The following is a 17,611-nucleotide window of genomic DNA, read 5'->3' as shown; positions in this document are numbered from 1 at the left end:
TAAAGACATAAACTAACCGGGGATCGATTCACCTGTGAACGAAGGAACAAACGTATAATCGTTGCGCCCATTCGTGCTGATGACTTGACCATACGTGTAATTCTATATAACGCCCAGTACCACACCCTTGCTCAAGTTAATTACAGATTGCGCGAAGGAGAGGATTAGCGAATGTCCGTGAAGTGACCTCAGGAGAGCGAGAGGCCACTTTACAAAAAAAGATTACAAGTAAGTTTTTATGTTTGTAAGGTAGGGGCGGGCGTTTCCGGACAAAGTTTGCACACGCATTAGAAATTTGTTCATTCCTCCTCGAAAGAAAAAGGGATTTTAAAAAGCTTAGTGCCAAATTGTAGCTAATGAGCTAGGCTATCGGTGGCATAAATTGTGGGTGGTGAAGTATAGGGTACTAGGAGAAAGAGCAGTTTAAATTTGCAGTTTGAGAAATTGTCAAAAATTTATGTGGCTGGGGTTTCCGGACACCACTAAAAAAAGACGTACCTGCCATTGTTATGTGAAATGCTGCACTCTATTGAGTGTCAAGGCCCAGCAGAGACTGATGGCATTCTGTTTGTATATATATATATATATATATTTTTTTTTTTAAAGAAAGAAGAACCGGTTTGTATGGTTACTTTGTTGGTGACAGCAATTTTTAAGAAGCAGAACTGCTGCCAGCCTTGCTCGGACCGTGTGTATGTCTTGCAGCACTTTTGAAGATGCGACATTTGATCTATTACTTTGAAATCTGTATCAGTCCTTTCCTTAATCCGAAACAGCATAGTTAAGTAGTGTAGCCCCGCGGATCCGGCTTCTCAGGGCTGCTGGTTGTGTTGATTGTGCATGCCAGTTAACACGTCGCAGGTAATGGGCTTGGATTCCAGTTGTACTATCTCTAAATCATATATCTGTTCATTGAATGGTGTGACTGATCTGTTAACATGCATATAAAAGTTTTTTACACAAAAATATTCTACATGCGCAAGCGAATTGTGATGTATCTCGGCAATCCTTAAAGCTATCGAAACAAAACTTTAGTATTTTATAGTACACAAGTAGGGTACTTAGGTACTTAAACCATAGCCTGATTGGTTTCTATTCCATCCTTCAGTAGCAGATTAAAAACTAAGTGTCCGGAATACCCAGCTGTCCGGAAACCCCCTTACTTACCTTAACGTCTCAAGTCTCCATGCTAGCTGCCAGTCAGATAAAATAGTTAATTAACAATACAAGAAAACATTAAAACACATGCCACACTCTTTACAATACAGTTACATATAAAATACAAGTAAACAATCTTGTCTTGTGCAGCTGACATGGAGAACTTCCTTTGCGTTTGTGTCAGGCAATTCAATACTAGTCTCGTGCCCAGACAAAAAGAAAAAAAGCGGTCTGGTCTGGGCACAAGACTAATTCAATACATGCTCAATCTTTTTTGCCTTCACCTGGCTTAGCTACTAGGTTCTGCCTGGCTTGGCCGTCTTCCTTTATCTGGTTCATCTGGCTTGCATACTCCTACAGTATTGTGTAGCTATCTCCTGCAAGTTGTGTATACATAATTATAGTGTGTCACCCGTCACTGTACCCATTGCTACACCACTGATTAACTTTATTTAGCTCTAGTTGATGTTGATACTTTACTGTATATTGGCTGATAATTTTTATCTGTTGATGTTGCCTATAATGTATTGCTGCATACAATACTGCAACAATGCATAGTTCTCTCCTGTACGTTTTGTATAGATAATTACATATACTGTGTACACATCACTGTGCCATTACCACACCAATGATGTACTGGCACTTAGCTACTGGTGGCCTTTAGTTACGATGCCACTATTGTGTTGTATCTGTCACTACTGTGACATATTGAGTTGATTTGGGGATCGTGCCTTCACCACCTAATAGCCTCACTAGGGGGCTGTCACGTTGGTGTATGTACTTGGTTGTATGTGACGCTGTCCTAGTTATAATATATAATAAAAATACAAAATAAACAGACCTTAGTGATATGTGTGATGTTATAGTTTCTTGTTAATGAAGTAAGGAAGGTTTGATTTGATCGTACTCTTTTGCATATTCTTGACTGCCGTCATGGCACGGTTAGGAGCAGACGACATCTGCGTCTGTAATGAGATCACAATATATAACAACTCACTGCTCACAGAGGAATTTTATAACATTTGAAATCTGTTATGATACATACGTAGAAACTTGTATTAACCCAATCTCTACTGAGCCAAAATTTCCTGAGCAGGTGACTACATAAGGCAGATCACTATATACACACAAAGTGAGACATTGAAGGGGGATCACTACAATGCATGGTCAGTTTAAACAGGTGACTTGAGTAGACAGGTTTACTGTTATTCAGCAGCAAAACATTGTTAATGTAAATCACTTCCTATTGAATTCCTAGCTTAGTGCATATCTCTATGAAGCCATACTTCAAAGAGCTGGAGATCAAACCAACATGTTAAAAAGATAGAATTTCATTCTCAATCAAGAGTTATTATTTCTATGAATTAACTTATAGCCCCCTTACTCTTGCACCCAAGACATCACATGATATAGCCCCACCCCTTTTATCATATGCAGCACACAGAAAATAATGAGTGATGTGAAATAAATAGATGAAATTACAAGCTAAAGGAAAAACTAATTTAGTTTCTCCATTTTAGATCTCCTCTGGATGAATGAAGACAAATTGGTTTTGATGTTAGCCTGCTTCACAGTCTTGACGGCACTGATGGCACGGCTAGGTGCAGATGACATGGTGCTCTACAACCCATTACAATGACATAATTCACACACCATGTTTCAACCATCATTGTCATGCAGTTGCTATAAACATGTTATACACAAGTAATTCAAGGACTCCAAGAATAGTTAGTATTTATATAGAATAAGGAAATCCTAATTCATAAAGGTATTTCTAGAAATTAATAGAAATCATAAATATTTACCTAAATACCCTTCATACAGCATCATGTGGTCAATAGAACACACCCCCAGTGGTTGTTCTCAACATACCCTGACAATGGTTGAAGTTGACGTTTCTGATTTCTCCTGTTTACTCTGTGCCTCAACATGAGTCATTATCTCAGACATGTTCGTCTCCAGTACCATCCCTCCCATACAGATCTCCTGCAGGATGTTGTGCACCTATTACAAAAATGGCAGTAACACTAGTACACTAACTGGTGTATGACTTACCTTGTCAACATGGAAGATCAGGTCTAACTCGCACACATTCTCAAAACATTTATCAAGAGTTTCAACAAACACCTATGATGGACAGAGAGTAGTATACATACATGTTACACATACTCGCTTGAAAATTGTTCCCTGTAATAGTACATTTAACCAGAACAAATCAAGACTGCATTTACTAGTGTTTCTTATAGACCAGGATTAAGTTAAAATCTGAACACGTTAACAAAATTACATGCACAAAATATACTACACAATTCACAACAGACAGACACACACACTGCATCATGGGGACCCACTGTACTGCAGGTATTACATACAGACACACTACCTGTATCAGGTCCAATATTCCTAGTTCACTCTCAGAAGAGTCAACACAGAACACAAAGTACAAGGTGGCATAGTGACGGTATACCAACTTAAAGTCGCCGGTACCCAACTTGCTACCTCCCTCGAGGAAGTTACACACCAAGTCATCACGTTTAGACACCATATGAAATATCTCCCGGATGATTTGTTGTTCTTCCTCTTCAGACTATTGTAACACACTAACACGAGCTGATAATATTGTTGATACACTTACGAAGTGGCTGAAGAACTTTACTAGTCGCGGTTTTCCCTGGTTGTTGAATACTATGATAGCCTTGATCATCTTGGTGCGCGTTAAATGGATATCAGGGTCACGAGGTGTAGTGATTATATTGCGGCGTGCGAAGTTCTACCTAATAATATTATTTATTTAATTCACTAGAAAACTCTAAATCAACAGAAAAGATACAAAAACTAAGTACTGGCTGTGCATGATACTACAATTCTTGCTAAAGCTAAAAATTAAGTAACTAAAGTTGAAATCATGATCATTAGATTAAAGATTGAAGAAGCCTATAAAGTTATTCTCTCTGTACTTTTAGAGAACCATTCAGGTCGATCACGTGACACAGTCCCTCCAATCACTAGAGCATCATTACGTCCCAGCTGTATAGCCACACAAGCTGTACGTCCACAAGACAGGTCCCCTACTGGTTGCCAAGTGTCCTGAGCATAACGTTGTACCGTACTACATATCTCGTTGGTGCCAGCGGTACATCCTCCAATAATAACCAGTGAACCATCTAATAGCGTTGCAGCACAATCGTCACTCGGAGTATCCTGTAGTCTCTTCCACATGTCATCTTGTCTGGCGGTCATTGAGAGGACTAGTGACTGCAGCTGACAGTAATGGACGGCGTTACCCAGGTAACCACCTAACAGGTACAGTCCACCACGTTCAGTAACAACAGCATGTTTGCCGCTCTCTTTTAGAGGCATGGGGGATGCTGGTCTCCAACGTAGTGTTCGTAAGTTCAGCACTTCCACACAATCAGTGATGGAGTCTTCATCATCAATCCTTCCTCCACAAGTGATCAGGAAGTCCTGCCACACTACACTGGTATTAAAGTAACGAGGGGTGAGCATGTGAGGCAAGGACTCCTCCCATTGTCTGCTGGTTTCATTCCAGCTATACAGCTTGTCACTAACACTGTCATCTGACATGTTCCTTCCTCCAACTGTCACCACTTGACCATTGATGGCGACAAGAGAGAAGTGTTTCACTGGGCAGGCAGGTAAGCTGGACACATTGTTATCTTGTAAGTGAATTACTTGCACCAAATTAGGGGCAGCACCATCAGCATTAGTAGTTACCCCCCCACCAATGTATACCTTGTCTCCACACTTCACTGCAGTGTGTCCCCGTGTACCAAACACTAGGTCAACACCCTGTTGACACTGGAACCCTCTCTGTGTGCAAGATTGGAAAATGAATCTTACAAGCGGCAGTAGTATACCTACCTTGGGAGGTGCTGCAGAAACCACCTCTTCTTCTTGATCCCTTGGTTGAGCAGCCACCTGAGATAAACATAGTATTAACATACAGTGAAACTCAGGTCACTCTTTTGTGTACAAAAAGGACCTAGCTATTTGTCTCTGTCTAAACTAGCCAACTTGAAAAATCTCCAAATGTATCGTTCATAAAGCAACCTGTTGTCATAATTTTATCCCAAAATAGATCACTGCACATACACTGTCAGTACCCAATATAACTACCTCTATAATCTGTTGCAGCTCATCCTTTTGTTCCTTCAGTTGATTACACTCTTTTTCCTAACCACATCACACTAGCTGATATCATTACAACATGACGCCATCATTACCTTATCCTTGTTGTCTTGTTCTAGTTCCTCAACTTTCTTATTTGTCAGATCAAGATCTGCTGTCAATTCCTCGATCTCTCTAACCCTCTGCTTCACATCCTTGTTCAACTGATAAGCCAACTCTGCTATTTCCTGAACAAAGAGAGCAAATTTCATGGTCAACTATAGGAATTCTTGTGACTGGTCAGGTGTCCAATTTAATGATGCCAGGGCCTAGCTACAGAGCATTATAGTTGAAATCATGTAGAAAGGAAGGCATACACCTGTACCATAGTGTGAGAGGCATGCCAGGGGATGTGAGAGCATGCTCCCTAGGGAAATTTAAAATAAAAAGAGTTTCTGAAGTGATTTAGCAGTCTACTGAATGTTGTTGTATTAGGGTGACGATATCTCCATCATGCTTAATCAGACCTCAGAAACCCCCTGGAGCCATCCCCAAATGTTCAAAGAAAGTTCTCAGCAAAGCATGTGTACAATAACTTTTGATCTAATGTGAATTTATATCTGTAATATTTTACATGGGCTGACAAATATTTACAACAAGTATTAGCTACTTCTGATCTCTCAGGAATCTGATCCTCTGGTTGGGGAAGTTCTGCTAGCTCCTAAAGAAGAATAGAATTGGAATTTTGGCTTAAGCCAAAGTATGCACCAACCTCAGCTCTTCCAGGTAGTTTTATAGTTGGTGGTGGTACCTTGGTGAGGTAAGCTAAGGAACGGACACGTAACTTGCGACCAGTAGTAATGACAATGTTGGGATCAAATGAGAATTCTACAATTCCTTGCTCATAAAAGAAATCAAGACTCCTGCGAATATTTTGCTCAAATGTTTTAATTGCACTTCTTGGTATGAGCCAATAAAGAATCGATGATCCTGGATTTTTAGCTTGCAGGTCAAGCTCTTCTTTCTTGATGCCTCCCTTATCAGCAACAATCTCTTGCAGATGCTCAGCCTGTTGCCAGGAAACATTTCGCAGAAGTTCATTAGATTTCATAGTAACCATAGTGATGTCACTATCAAGGTCAGGACAGATGCTGTTAGAAGGCAGTGGCAAGGGAAAATCGTTGATGGATGAGGTGGGGGTTAGCTGAGCTTCAAATCGATTCAATTCATCCATGGCTTCTTTGGAATCAGAGACTTCAACTAACACTCGCAATACATCTCGTTTTTGCCAGCTGATGAAAGGAGACAGACGGGCGAACAAATCCCCAACAGTTCTACACTTGTATAGCTTCTCACAGACTCTCATTTTAAGATAAGGAATATCTTTCTGATCAACCGTCATGTTAAAATCGGTGACAAGATTTTGTACATCACATCTTCCTAAATGTTGTTTGATGTTTCTCACTGTCAGCCTAAACTGGTGATCAATATCACCAACAAGAGTCCTAGGACTTCCTGGTCTTGGCTGTACAGGTGTTGGCTTATCTGAAGACATATCCACAAACAAGAGTAAGATTAATAAACTACATCCCCATATTTGAAGTAAATAACTTGTCTCTAAACCCTGTTACTTTGCCTACTAAGGCCCTTAGAAGATAAATACAAAATCACAATTGGAAAAGCAATAATGTTGAAAAAGTGCACACAATAAAATAAATACATGCTTAACTTTTTAAAAGTCATAACAGAAATGAACTGGAAAACTACAAGAGGGAAGGTAATGCTATCCACTCTACAGCAAAATTTGATATCAACACTAACAAGACTTGCTCACCTGCTAGCAAGGCTTTAACACACTCAATCAGTTGACTGAATTGTGCTTTGGATAAACGCAGCAACATGCTTAAAATTACTTCCATTTTCTTAGAATCATTCGGAGCATCTTCCAAAGTTTCATTAAGCAGAGGACCAGATAAAAAATTATCAGCAGCAGCCTTCAGACCGTCATAACCAATAGCCTTCAGATCATCTGTTAATCTGATGATGGACATTTCACTGGTTTCTATGGGAGACCATATAAGTTAACTTGCGGTAAATGCTCTCCTACCTTTCGTTACTTCAGCTGCCATGTTCCTGACAATATCCACCATACGATGGTCATTCTCTTGAGCAAAAACATCACTTAGAGCTTGGAATGTCCCTTGAAATAATCCCTTCTTCTCTCTCCACTTATACAACACTTGCAACTTTTGATGTTCGTAGTCCCCAGGGTGGTTCTTTTTGATGACCTCAGTCTCAACCCTAGTCACTTCAAGGTTCATGTAAATTCGTTCCCAGCTCTCCAGCTCTTTAGCAATATGACCTAGATGCTTCTCAGAACATGGCTGATCCTACATACCAGAACAACCACATATATATTACATATTTATGAGCAGTATAGAACAAATTTTTCAATAGCAAGCGACTACAACATTTTAAGAGGGGAATTTTGCCCTTTCCTGCAACAAGCTGACAATGACTTTTGGTGGAGTAGACCAAAGAAGGAGGGAGTCAACTTTAGTGGATACAACAGACAATAATACGGTCTAGGGGTATCCCCCAGGAAATATATATATTTTAGAAAATTTACAACTTCAGATGATTTTTCACTGTTACTAACATATTATAAGCTATTAAAAAAAAAAAATTGGCTGTTCTATTAGAGTGACTGGCTTTTCTATCAATCTCTTGTTACTAGGGAACTTTGGCAGAGGGGAATTTTGGTGAATAAGTGAAATAACACTAATGGTTTGGCAGACTGTTATATAGCACGTGCCCTTGTTTTAATCGTACTATACCTGGCAGGATTAGAAGTATGGACTGAACTTTGTAACTCCAGTGTAAGTTGCCATACCAATTATTAAGCTGAAAAAAACAACACACATTTGTATACATGATGAAAGTTTGATTTTTGGCATTGATCGTGTTGATATAAGGTTTGTCAACTTTATTAAACTTTTGGTCCCACCAACTTCTTGACAATAAAAACCTCCTACCTACTGAAAATAGGTCAAGCCTAGCCTTCCTATGCAACGACTGCCACATTTTTATTTGTTTATTTATTTTAATTTACTGGACAGACAGACAGTGTCTGATGCGTCCAGGGGACCAGCCCAAAGGAATATATTACAATCATATACGTCATATCTATACAATGATATTTGCTATAAAAAGTCAATCAAGAGTCGAGTTAATTGTTACGTGTAGCTTGGGTTTAAGCAGGGATAGAGTATTACTTTCAATTAAGCCACTAGGTAAATCATTCCAATCTCGGATTGTTCTTGGGAAAAAGCTATATTTGTAATAATCGCAATTGGTAGTAGGTATAATGAAATGTAGAGGGTGGTACTGACAGGTAGATCATTGGGTTCTGGAGAAATAAGGTGGTAACTGTAGTGCTGTAAGATGGTAAATAGATTTGTAGAACATGTGTAGTCTTGATTTGTGTCTACGGGTGGTTAAAGTGGGCCATTGTAATAGTTCCAGCATAGAAGTGACAGAGCTTGACCAGTTATAATTCCACATTGATATCATCAATAGTTTATTTTGAACTCGATCTTCATATCATGGTCATCTTTAATTTATTTATTCAAAAAACCAAAAGTAAATAATTTAATGTATATAAATCCATAAAGGAGGATATGCGAAAAGCAGGTAGTTAGTAACTCTGCATGAATATGTATGTACATGATACAAGTGTTAATGTGTACACATGTTTCATGTAACACAAATGGATTTAGCATAAATGGATTTGGCGCATTCTCCCTGTATAACAAGGTCATGCCAAATTAATCAAATAAACTAATGTCCATTTGGTTCCACAAGGGGTACTTTGATATAATAAGTCACTTTCTAGATTTCCTATGGATATATATACTTGAAATTCACAAGGAGAAAACATCCTGACCACCTGTAAAACTCCTGTAAGCGTTCGAGCATTACTTGGATGGCTGCAGGTTCAAGGCTGCCTATGGATTTTTTTTCTCCTTTCTCCACCTTTTCAAACACACTTTAAAGACAGACCTTCAGCACTTGTATTGTAAAGCCTTAATAGATTTAAAATCATGTTTCAAGGACTTCTTACCCTCTTGTAGTGACCCACAGAAGGTCAAAATATAAATAAAGTGCAGCTGTACCTGGCTGTTTTATTAGAGTATATATGGATTAGAGTATCTCAACTTTTATACGTGCAGGAACTATTCTGACCTCCTCTTTGTGTTTAATCCTCGCACAATATTTAGGAGTCTATTGCCATATTAGCACTTTCGAGATCACATGATTTAGACTATATTTTGGGCTGCCAAAACACAGACCTGCAAGTTTCATTTTGTATTTATAACCTAACGACTGGAATGTCAATTTCATTGTGGGATTCTACATACAACATGCATGCTGTGGGAACACGCATGGAAAATGCACAAAATTATTTTTAGCAGGGATGGATTAATTAAATTGCATAAATGATCCTACAATAGTGCAATTAATTAGTAAGGTCACAGCGATAAAAAGTAGTGAAACAAGATATATTAATGATGATATTACAGCATAGCTATGTGAGAAAATCCCTATAGTGACATGTACCACTATTAATTTTGTTCAATGCTAAAGTAGGGATTTTCTCTCAGTGTGTTGTTATACCATCAATCCATCATTTTCACAACTTTTTGTCGCTAGAACCCAAACTGCAGCTGATTGCAGCTGGATTAATAAGGGATGTGGTTGTCGTGCTGGATGTTGGAGTAATATTATCTGGAAAATATTATAATATTATTATAATATATTAAACATTATAATATTATAATATTATTTAGAGTAATATTATCGATATTTTATAATATTGGATTTCTAATACAAATGTACTAGAAATGCAATATTATATAAATACTGAAATTGCCAGGTGACAACACTAATACTTCCTGATTTTCTGATCCTAAATCATATATTAATAGATGGCTGACAACATTTGATGCTATTTAACAGCAGCAGTCTTTTCACTGCTGCACCATGTTGCCTTAAATTTGCATTCCCATATGTTTGCAATACATTATTTTCCTTTTTTAACCATAACGTCATGTCCCTTCTTCTACAGACAAAGTTGGTAATGCTTTTCTACGAAAAGTGATGATACAAAAAAAAAAAAGTGACACCTCAGTATGGTTTCCTCACATGAAGAAAAAAGGAAATGCAAAGCATGGAAGGCAGACACTTGTGAATGAGAAAAGGCATAATATATGCTACATGTGAGTTTGTTATTGTGCCATGAAATGGTGGACGTGCGGTACTGCTTTGTTTGGCCTCTAGCCTTGCAACTGTGGTCAGCCAGGCAAGCAGGCACCAAAATTCAGGTTTGGTGATTTTTTTTTTTACAAAATCGAAATTCAGCCTTCTGTGCTTTTTTGCTTTTCAAATGCACTGAGACTTCCTTAAAGGTGCTTTTCATCGCTTGTGATATTTCTACTCAGAGTATATCATGCTCAGCTTGTACCATAGATAATACTATCCATGTTTGTACTTATACTTTCTGAACGAGTTGCTTATTTGCATTATTGGTTAGCAGTGAGAATGTTTGAAATTTTGTTTATTAAAATAATTTACGTGACGTCACATTTGTCATTTTCAGCTGCTCAATGAAACGTTTTTGTAACTGCTGCTAGCTCTAGCGTGCACCTGCTCTCGTGTACCTAGTTCTCGCGTGGCTGCTCAATGAAACGTTTTTGTAACTGCTGCTAGCTCTCACGTTGGGGGGCCTCGAAGGGGAAATCCCTCTAGGTCAGGACCGAGTGAACACACAGTTTGCATCACACAACGAAATGCATACAAGCAGTTTACCCTACTATAAACATACCATCGAAAATCACAACGGCACCACGCTGGGCACCCACACAAGAAAAGGAATCTTTGTCACGTGATCCAAGAATGCGTTTCGTAAACTTCCGCTATATTGTGGTCCGTGATGCACAGAAATTTACTGAATGGGTGTGGATTGCAAATGGCGAGGTGAAGTTGTCCTTTCGGTTGAGCAGAGATCTAAGCACTAGTTAGAGTTATCCTTGGGTTTATAAGTTATTAATTCAATCCGGAGAAGCCGGTGTGCGCTATAATCCGGATAAAGTCTTGTCAGAGCACTCGCTAAAGAGTGGCCTTCACCGCGTTACGTCGCGTATTCGTCTAGTATGGGAGATGCTTATAGCTGCTTAAATTGTTTTGGAGCAGAAGATCCACCAGTAAGTGAAGTGTTGCTATGGCGTATCCGCTAACTTGTAGAAATACGTCACTATAGCTCGCATTATAGAATTAATTTACCCACATTTAGCGTATTTCTGACATCTAAGAGTTGTATAATATTATTGTGCGTGTCGTAGTTAGTGTAATTGTGTTGTTCCAGCCTCGAACGAGACCGAAGATTGATAAAAGTCTCATAGGAACACCCCAGAACTTCCAGGTACGTGTATTCTAATAATTTGGTTACAACTGCACCCCAATGCACATACTATGGTATGTACAGTTGAGATATAATCCTCACCCTGTGGTGATGCCAGCACTGCACTGGCTTGTCTTATTATTTGGAGGCCATAAATGTTGACATTCCTGTCATTAACTTTCACACAGCCTTAGTGATAGCCATTAACCACCTAGTGTGTATGGCAGGCTATTAACTTATAGTAATATTTGAGCTATACTGTTGTCATGGTGATATGATGTACCAAAGTGTTAGAATATTGTCCTGCACCCTTTACAGCACACAGGACATATAGGATCTACAGATTTTGGATCAGCAGATGTAAGTAGCATGTTATGTTGTGTGTGATTTGTAGTTCTCATCACTGACATAGCCCATGGCTCATTTGTAGCATTCCTGTGGTGTCTATTAATAGAACATCTCCTTATTAGAGTGTGTTATCTCATTTTCTTGCTGGTTACCACTTGAAGCAATAGAAATGATTACCTTATGACATGCCTGTACAAGTTTGTTGTCCAACATGAAATAGCTTCTGTATCTCTAGTGCATGCCTCCATCGCTTGGCAGTCTGTGAGATTGTTAACCTTTTATCTGTCACTGCTTGTAATTTTCCCGTTTTACACATGAAAGACATCCACATACTCAGTTTATTGTTGTTGCCACTGTTTGAATATATAGACTATATATATTATATAGAGTGCACAAAATAGTTAGTGCTATATATAGATTTCTGTTATGTCTTGGTTGTGTATGATAATTATCGATGGATTGTCATATTGTATGTTAATTACTAAGTGAGCTTTAAATGGAGCGTGTGTACTTTTGTACTGAATATTGCTCAAAGTAGTTAAATTTTGTATGCATGGCCACTGTATGCCACTGCATTGCAAACATGTTGTGTGCACATGCCAGTACTCAAGACATGTGTCCATTATTATGTATGCTTACAAGGCAAAGTGTATTATCAAAAACAAAGTACTGTAAAGATTAAAAACATTTTGATGTTTTGCTAATTGGGTGTAAATACACAATAGTTACATGAAAATTGTAGAAGATGGCAAATTTACATTAAATTAGTGAAAATGGCAAAATTTAATTTCTACTCTCTGTTCTATATATTGACTTGTGTCTCAGCATCCTTCAACTTGTCATCTTGGTCATCATCTCGCTTCTTTGTTTGCTTTGGTTAGTGAGATGGGGTGTAGTCAAGTTCCATAAGTTGCATTTGCATGTAGTCACAGGACTTCTTGTAGGTCTTACTGGGGAATGCTTTGTAGGAGTTTGACGTTACACAGTATAATTTGTCAAAACACAGTTAAACAATCACGTCCATCAAATAATGCATAACTCATCATATTCCCTATCTCACTGACCAGGATGATGTCACGAGCTAAATAAGGAGATGGTAATGGTTTTGACCTTGTGAGGGGTACTGTATATACTAAACCTTTCAAGCAAGAAAATTAACTTTCTGATTTTTGACTATTTTTAATGCCAGTATGGCACAGTTGCTTTTCTTAAAATGCAGATTTGAGTTGGTACTTTATTCCATAGCCACATACACAAAACGCCATGCTCCGTAAGTATGACCACCTGAAGAGGCTCGAATTGCAAGGACGTAGCAGCATGGCTACAGTGTTACAATAATCAATAATTTCTCTATTTTTCTTCAAGATTCTTGTCATTTCATAGCCCCAGCTAGATGTGGCAGACAATCACACAGTTAATCCTGTCCTTGCAGCTCATGTGATTGCAAATTGGCAAAAATGGAACGATATTGTGAATGTGCAAGACTTGTTTTAGGTACATCTGATTTCATAAAACCATTTGACACGACCGCCTTTAATCATGAATGTTTTCTGTCTTGAAAATTTTATCAGTTATGCTTTTAAAACGTCAAATAATTAGAAGATGGTTTATTTTCAATTGTTATGTTTGTTAAGAAATAACAAGAAGATTGTCAATATATTCCTTGATCATTGCCATCCATGAAATGTGTGTTACGTAGATAATCAACACAACATTGTTAGCACAGTACGTTTATCTGGGGGAAGTTTGCCAAACAATTTGTGATCTATAGGATGTTATAAATTGCAGCCATGATTTGAGTAAAAGATTTGTTTGTTTATGTTCGCAAAATTCAGAACCTTTAAAGTAAAAAACGAGAAAACACTTCAATATGCAATGACACATACAGGCTCTAATTGATAAAATGTGTATGCACCTACTCTCTGACTTTGTGTCTTTCTGTACACTGTAGGGCACATTAGTTAGATAAGTTAATCGCGGCATGTTTTTGCTTAGCTGTCACAGTGTTAAACACAGATTGAAGTAAATCAAATAGTTCAATTCGTGTGGCTCATGGTTATCAAAGTGTTTGCCTGCTTCAAAAGTATTTGGAGATGACCTTATTGAGCGAATAGTTTCAAAGAGTTTGTAAAGCTATTCTAATACCTTACATATATATACATACGTATGTTGAACAGATACCAGGCTATTCAGTAGCATTAAGCCATTCACTTTGTTGAAAATCGACAGACTTGATAGTGGCGACATGACAGGTTGATAAATGTTCTCTTTGTTTAAAGCATGATTATTTTTATAACTGTACGTGTTGCTTGTACATATCGCTCTGCAATACCCACCAAAAAAATCCCACCAGTATTGCCGAGACGCTGATGGTTGGTGACTAACAATCAGCCCATTCACTAACAATGTACTGTACTCACTGATATGTTATCCTGGCAACCATGCCAGACATTCAAGAATTTTATGGAGTTGATCATCTATATTCTTGCTTGTAAGTTTTGTACCACCAGAGCTAGTAGCAAACAACATGACTCTCAGGTACTTAGCTAGTAAAGTCAATGTGTTGTGATGTAGGGGTGATTGTAGGAATGTATGTGGAAGCAGCCTGTACATTAGTGTCAATACCATATAAGGGAACAGTTTATTTTGGGGAAGCAGATAAAGATTACATTATTATTGTTGGTGAATTTTATGATTGATCAACCAAAATGAACATATTAAGCAGTGCTGCTTCTAGTTTGTTGATTTTACCAACAACATTGAGGTGACTTCCACTTGACTGTGAAACCCTTAGTGTGCCTGCTGTAGTTATGGCAGCCAGATACAAATAAGATTGATTGCTGGATGCTGTTTAGTGTTGTCTGCACACATCTTAGTGGTTGTTTGAGAGGCTTTATGTTAAGTGCTCTTTAAGTACTTTTAAATTTGCAATTTCATTCCCTTTGCATTGGTCATTTTCCAGCCACTACAGTATATCACAGCTAGTTGTACACTTGTGTATGGTTCCACGTGTGTGATACCATCCAAGTTGTTACATAACAGGAGAGCACTGTTTATGTTGTAACATTATCTGAATTGAGAGTTCCATGCAACGAAACCTCTGGAATATGAACAAAGAGCTCCACACACATGTACAATCCATTGTGTTGTATGTAGCAAAAGCTAACCAAAATTCTTAATCACAAAAGGTAAATACAAAATACATATCTACAATTATATTCTAACAAGTAAAGCATCAAATACCAGAAATCAGCCTTCATTATTTATTCTTTGATTGTGTGGGCCTGGGAACAAACCACGTACACGATCTGGTACAAATTTACTGATTGACATGCCACTGAATATACCACAAGTATTTGATTATTTGTGTTGCTATTGATAGTAACTGCCATCTCTGAATAGATTGTTTACAAACTCTTTAGAGGAGGAGACATCCTGTTTTCATAATAAGTTGTATATTAGTAACACAACTTATTTAATCTATGGAATGTAGTATGGTTTACAGTAAGTATCTCTCTAGTTTTCAATACTCCAAGTAAAGCACATCCTCTGTAACGGTACTTTGTCTATTCAGGGTTTTGCTTGGAGAGAATCTCGCTAATAAAATAACGTTTCTACTGGATTTCCCTGGGTTGAACTTTCTTGTGTCAATAATTTACTTGCGTATTACGTACAGTACATGTCATTACTGTTGCATGCAACCATTGACCTGGCTCATAAGTACCATATTGCCTCAGATTATATCCTGTGCATTTTACATTTTCAAACAACTTTCACCCTGACCATTAAACGAGCATCTATATAGGCAGGAGTTTGTATACAAGACTAGTATTAATGTGTTCCACTGGTATATATTTCATGTTTCTTGTTGACTCTCCTTGATGCGTCATAGATTTCAGTTTTGAAGGAACATGCCATGGGATGCTTTTATATTGTTAAACAGTCATTTATATGAGAACTGGGATTTATTTCTGCCCTGATGACTAAATGTGACTAAGGATTTATAATGGGACCAGCCATAATTCAAGGCAGTGTGTTAGTGTAGTGTAATGCACAGCCTGCATACTGAGAATGTATGTCATCATGTCCCCTCTACACTGTAACACTTGTCATATCATCATGTCTCCCCTACACCGTGATACTTGTCATGCCATCATGTCCCCTACACTGTGACACTTGTCATGTCACTCTCTCTCCCCTACAGTTAACTACAGTACATAATCAAATGCACTCCAAGGGTGGCTATGATCACAGCTCACATGTTCCAGCAGAGGCAACACCCTTAGGACATAATATTTCAATACGTGTTGTAAGTTATGATGTTGTCGATTAGGGAATACCCCCCTCAACTGTATGTGCGTATATAGCTGTACTAACATGTGTGATGAATACTTGTGTATGTGATCTGGACACTTGTACATAATCCAGACACTTAGTCAAGGTTCCATAGTATCCCTTAGTACATAAACTGATCAGGACATCTTTAGTTGGCCATTTTACACTGGAACCTGTTAATGTGGATATAAAAACCTAGATACTTTAAGAACCAATCTCATGTAATTCTGTACATCGACATCAAATTAACCAATCATATTGTTTTGTTACAGGGGGAGAGTGGCGGTGGACATGCAAATTAGCCAATTTGTTGTATAGTGAAATTTTAGAACTTATTAATTCTCACAATATTGTAATATGCTACTAAAGAGATATAGAGATCCTACTACAACTATTATTATTACTAATTTAAACATTTTAACACACTAGACTACACTACACGTACCCTAAGTGGTCATTAATTGGGGTACATTATGCAACATTTTATTTTTCACACTATTAATTTTCTTTCTATGATGTAAAAAGAATTGTTCTAGTGTAATATTGTGTTAGTTTGTTTGTAACTTGAAGTGTGTAGTTTGGAGATGATGCATTATATTGCTTTGATGGTGACATACCCCGATCGATTCTATGCCAATTCCAAGAAATACAAAACCTGTCACAGTTTGGGCCAGTGTTTCTTGAACATTAAACAGGACTTTGTATGCAAAATGACATGTTTTGGAGATTTCAAGTGACCCTATTACAGTGGCCTCACCACTGGGACTCTACATGTCAGTCACTCATGTTACACACACTAGTGTAGTTTGTTGCGGTTACTAACTAGATTACATAAAGTCTTTGGTATCTATGTACTGGTTGTCATGGATACTGTCACTGGATATAGTGTTCAGTTTACACCATTAATAGGAAGCTGTTGGTGGAATTGTGTTCCTAGAATGACAGAAATTCTTCACCAGCCCAAGAACAACTCTAGTTGTTACTGTAGGTGTAGTCATCTTAGAGGCTTACACTGTCGCATGGGTCAGTCCTACTACATGTATATTTATTTATGCATGTAAAATACAGTCCATGGCATGTATCCAAATAACATGGGTGATGTTAACATGCTTTTTAAGAGTATTCAAAGTAACACAAATTTAAATTTTATATTCCCAAGTTCCATAGTCTTCACCTTATTTG

At 37.9% G+C, this 17,611-nt stretch overlaps 3 protein-coding genes and 1 long non-coding RNA gene across 5 annotated transcripts; 2 read left to right on the top strand and 2 right to left on the bottom strand.

Annotated features, from left to right (window-relative positions):
- The first annotated feature begins 100 nt into the window (after window positions 1-100).
- LOC136239486 (uncharacterized) lies at window positions 101-2,883 on the top strand. The gene is made up of 2 exons (XR_010693480.1): window positions 101-228; window positions 2,679-2,883. It is a non-coding gene; the product is annotated as an uncharacterized lncRNA (long non-coding RNA).
- LOC136239481 (AP-3 complex subunit sigma-2-like) lies at window positions 1,959-3,952 on the bottom strand. Of its 2 annotated transcripts, none has more exons than XM_066030227.1 (5): window positions 3,794-3,952; window positions 3,542-3,745; window positions 3,214-3,285; window positions 3,031-3,162; window positions 1,959-2,123 (listed from the first exon to the last, which is right to left on the bottom strand). In XM_066030227.1, exons 1-5 carry the CDS (start codon window positions 3,860-3,862, stop codon window positions 2,019-2,021), a joined length of 582 nt encoding a protein of 193 aa, XP_065886299.1. In that variant the 5' UTR covers window positions 3,863-3,952; the 3' UTR covers window positions 1,959-2,018. The 2 variants fall into 2 exon arrangements, with proteins under 2 accessions (XP_065886299.1, XP_065886298.1); XM_066030226.1 differs by lacking the exon at window positions 1,959-2,123 and adding an exon at window positions 2,591-2,778.
- On the bottom strand, window positions 3,937-11,261 carry LOC136239466 (uncharacterized). The gene is made up of 9 exons (XM_066030201.1): window positions 11,171-11,261; window positions 7,394-7,676; window positions 7,121-7,348; window positions 6,059-6,831; window positions 5,957-6,007; window positions 5,403-5,534; window positions 5,296-5,352; window positions 5,041-5,097; window positions 3,937-4,989 (listed from the first exon to the last, which is right to left on the bottom strand). The coding sequence occupies exons 1-9, from the start codon at window positions 11,171-11,173 to the stop codon at window positions 4,093-4,095; spliced, it is 2,481 nt and encodes an 826-aa protein (XP_065886273.1). The 5' UTR covers window positions 11,174-11,261; the 3' UTR covers window positions 3,937-4,092.
- Window positions 11,262-11,269: 8 nt separating this feature from the next.
- On the top strand, window positions 11,270-17,035 carry LOC136239483 (CDC42 small effector protein 2-A-like). Its single transcript, XM_066030229.1, has 5 exons — window positions 11,270-11,549; window positions 11,711-11,767; window positions 12,065-12,106; window positions 16,299-16,403; window positions 16,702-17,035. The coding sequence occupies exons 1-5, from the start codon at window positions 11,499-11,501 to the stop codon at window positions 16,729-16,731; spliced, it is 285 nt and encodes a 94-aa protein (XP_065886301.1). The 5' UTR covers window positions 11,270-11,498; the 3' UTR covers window positions 16,732-17,035.
- Window positions 17,036-17,611: the final 576 nt, after the last annotated feature.

Source organism: Dysidea avara, chromosome 11, assembly GCF_963678975.1.
Source record: "Dysidea avara chromosome 11, odDysAvar1.4, whole genome shotgun sequence".
NCBI lineage: Eukaryota > Metazoa > Porifera > Demospongiae > Dictyoceratida > Dysideidae > Dysidea > Dysidea avara.
Note: the sequence above shows the minus strand (reverse complement) of the source record. Positions and strands in the feature narration are given on the sequence as shown.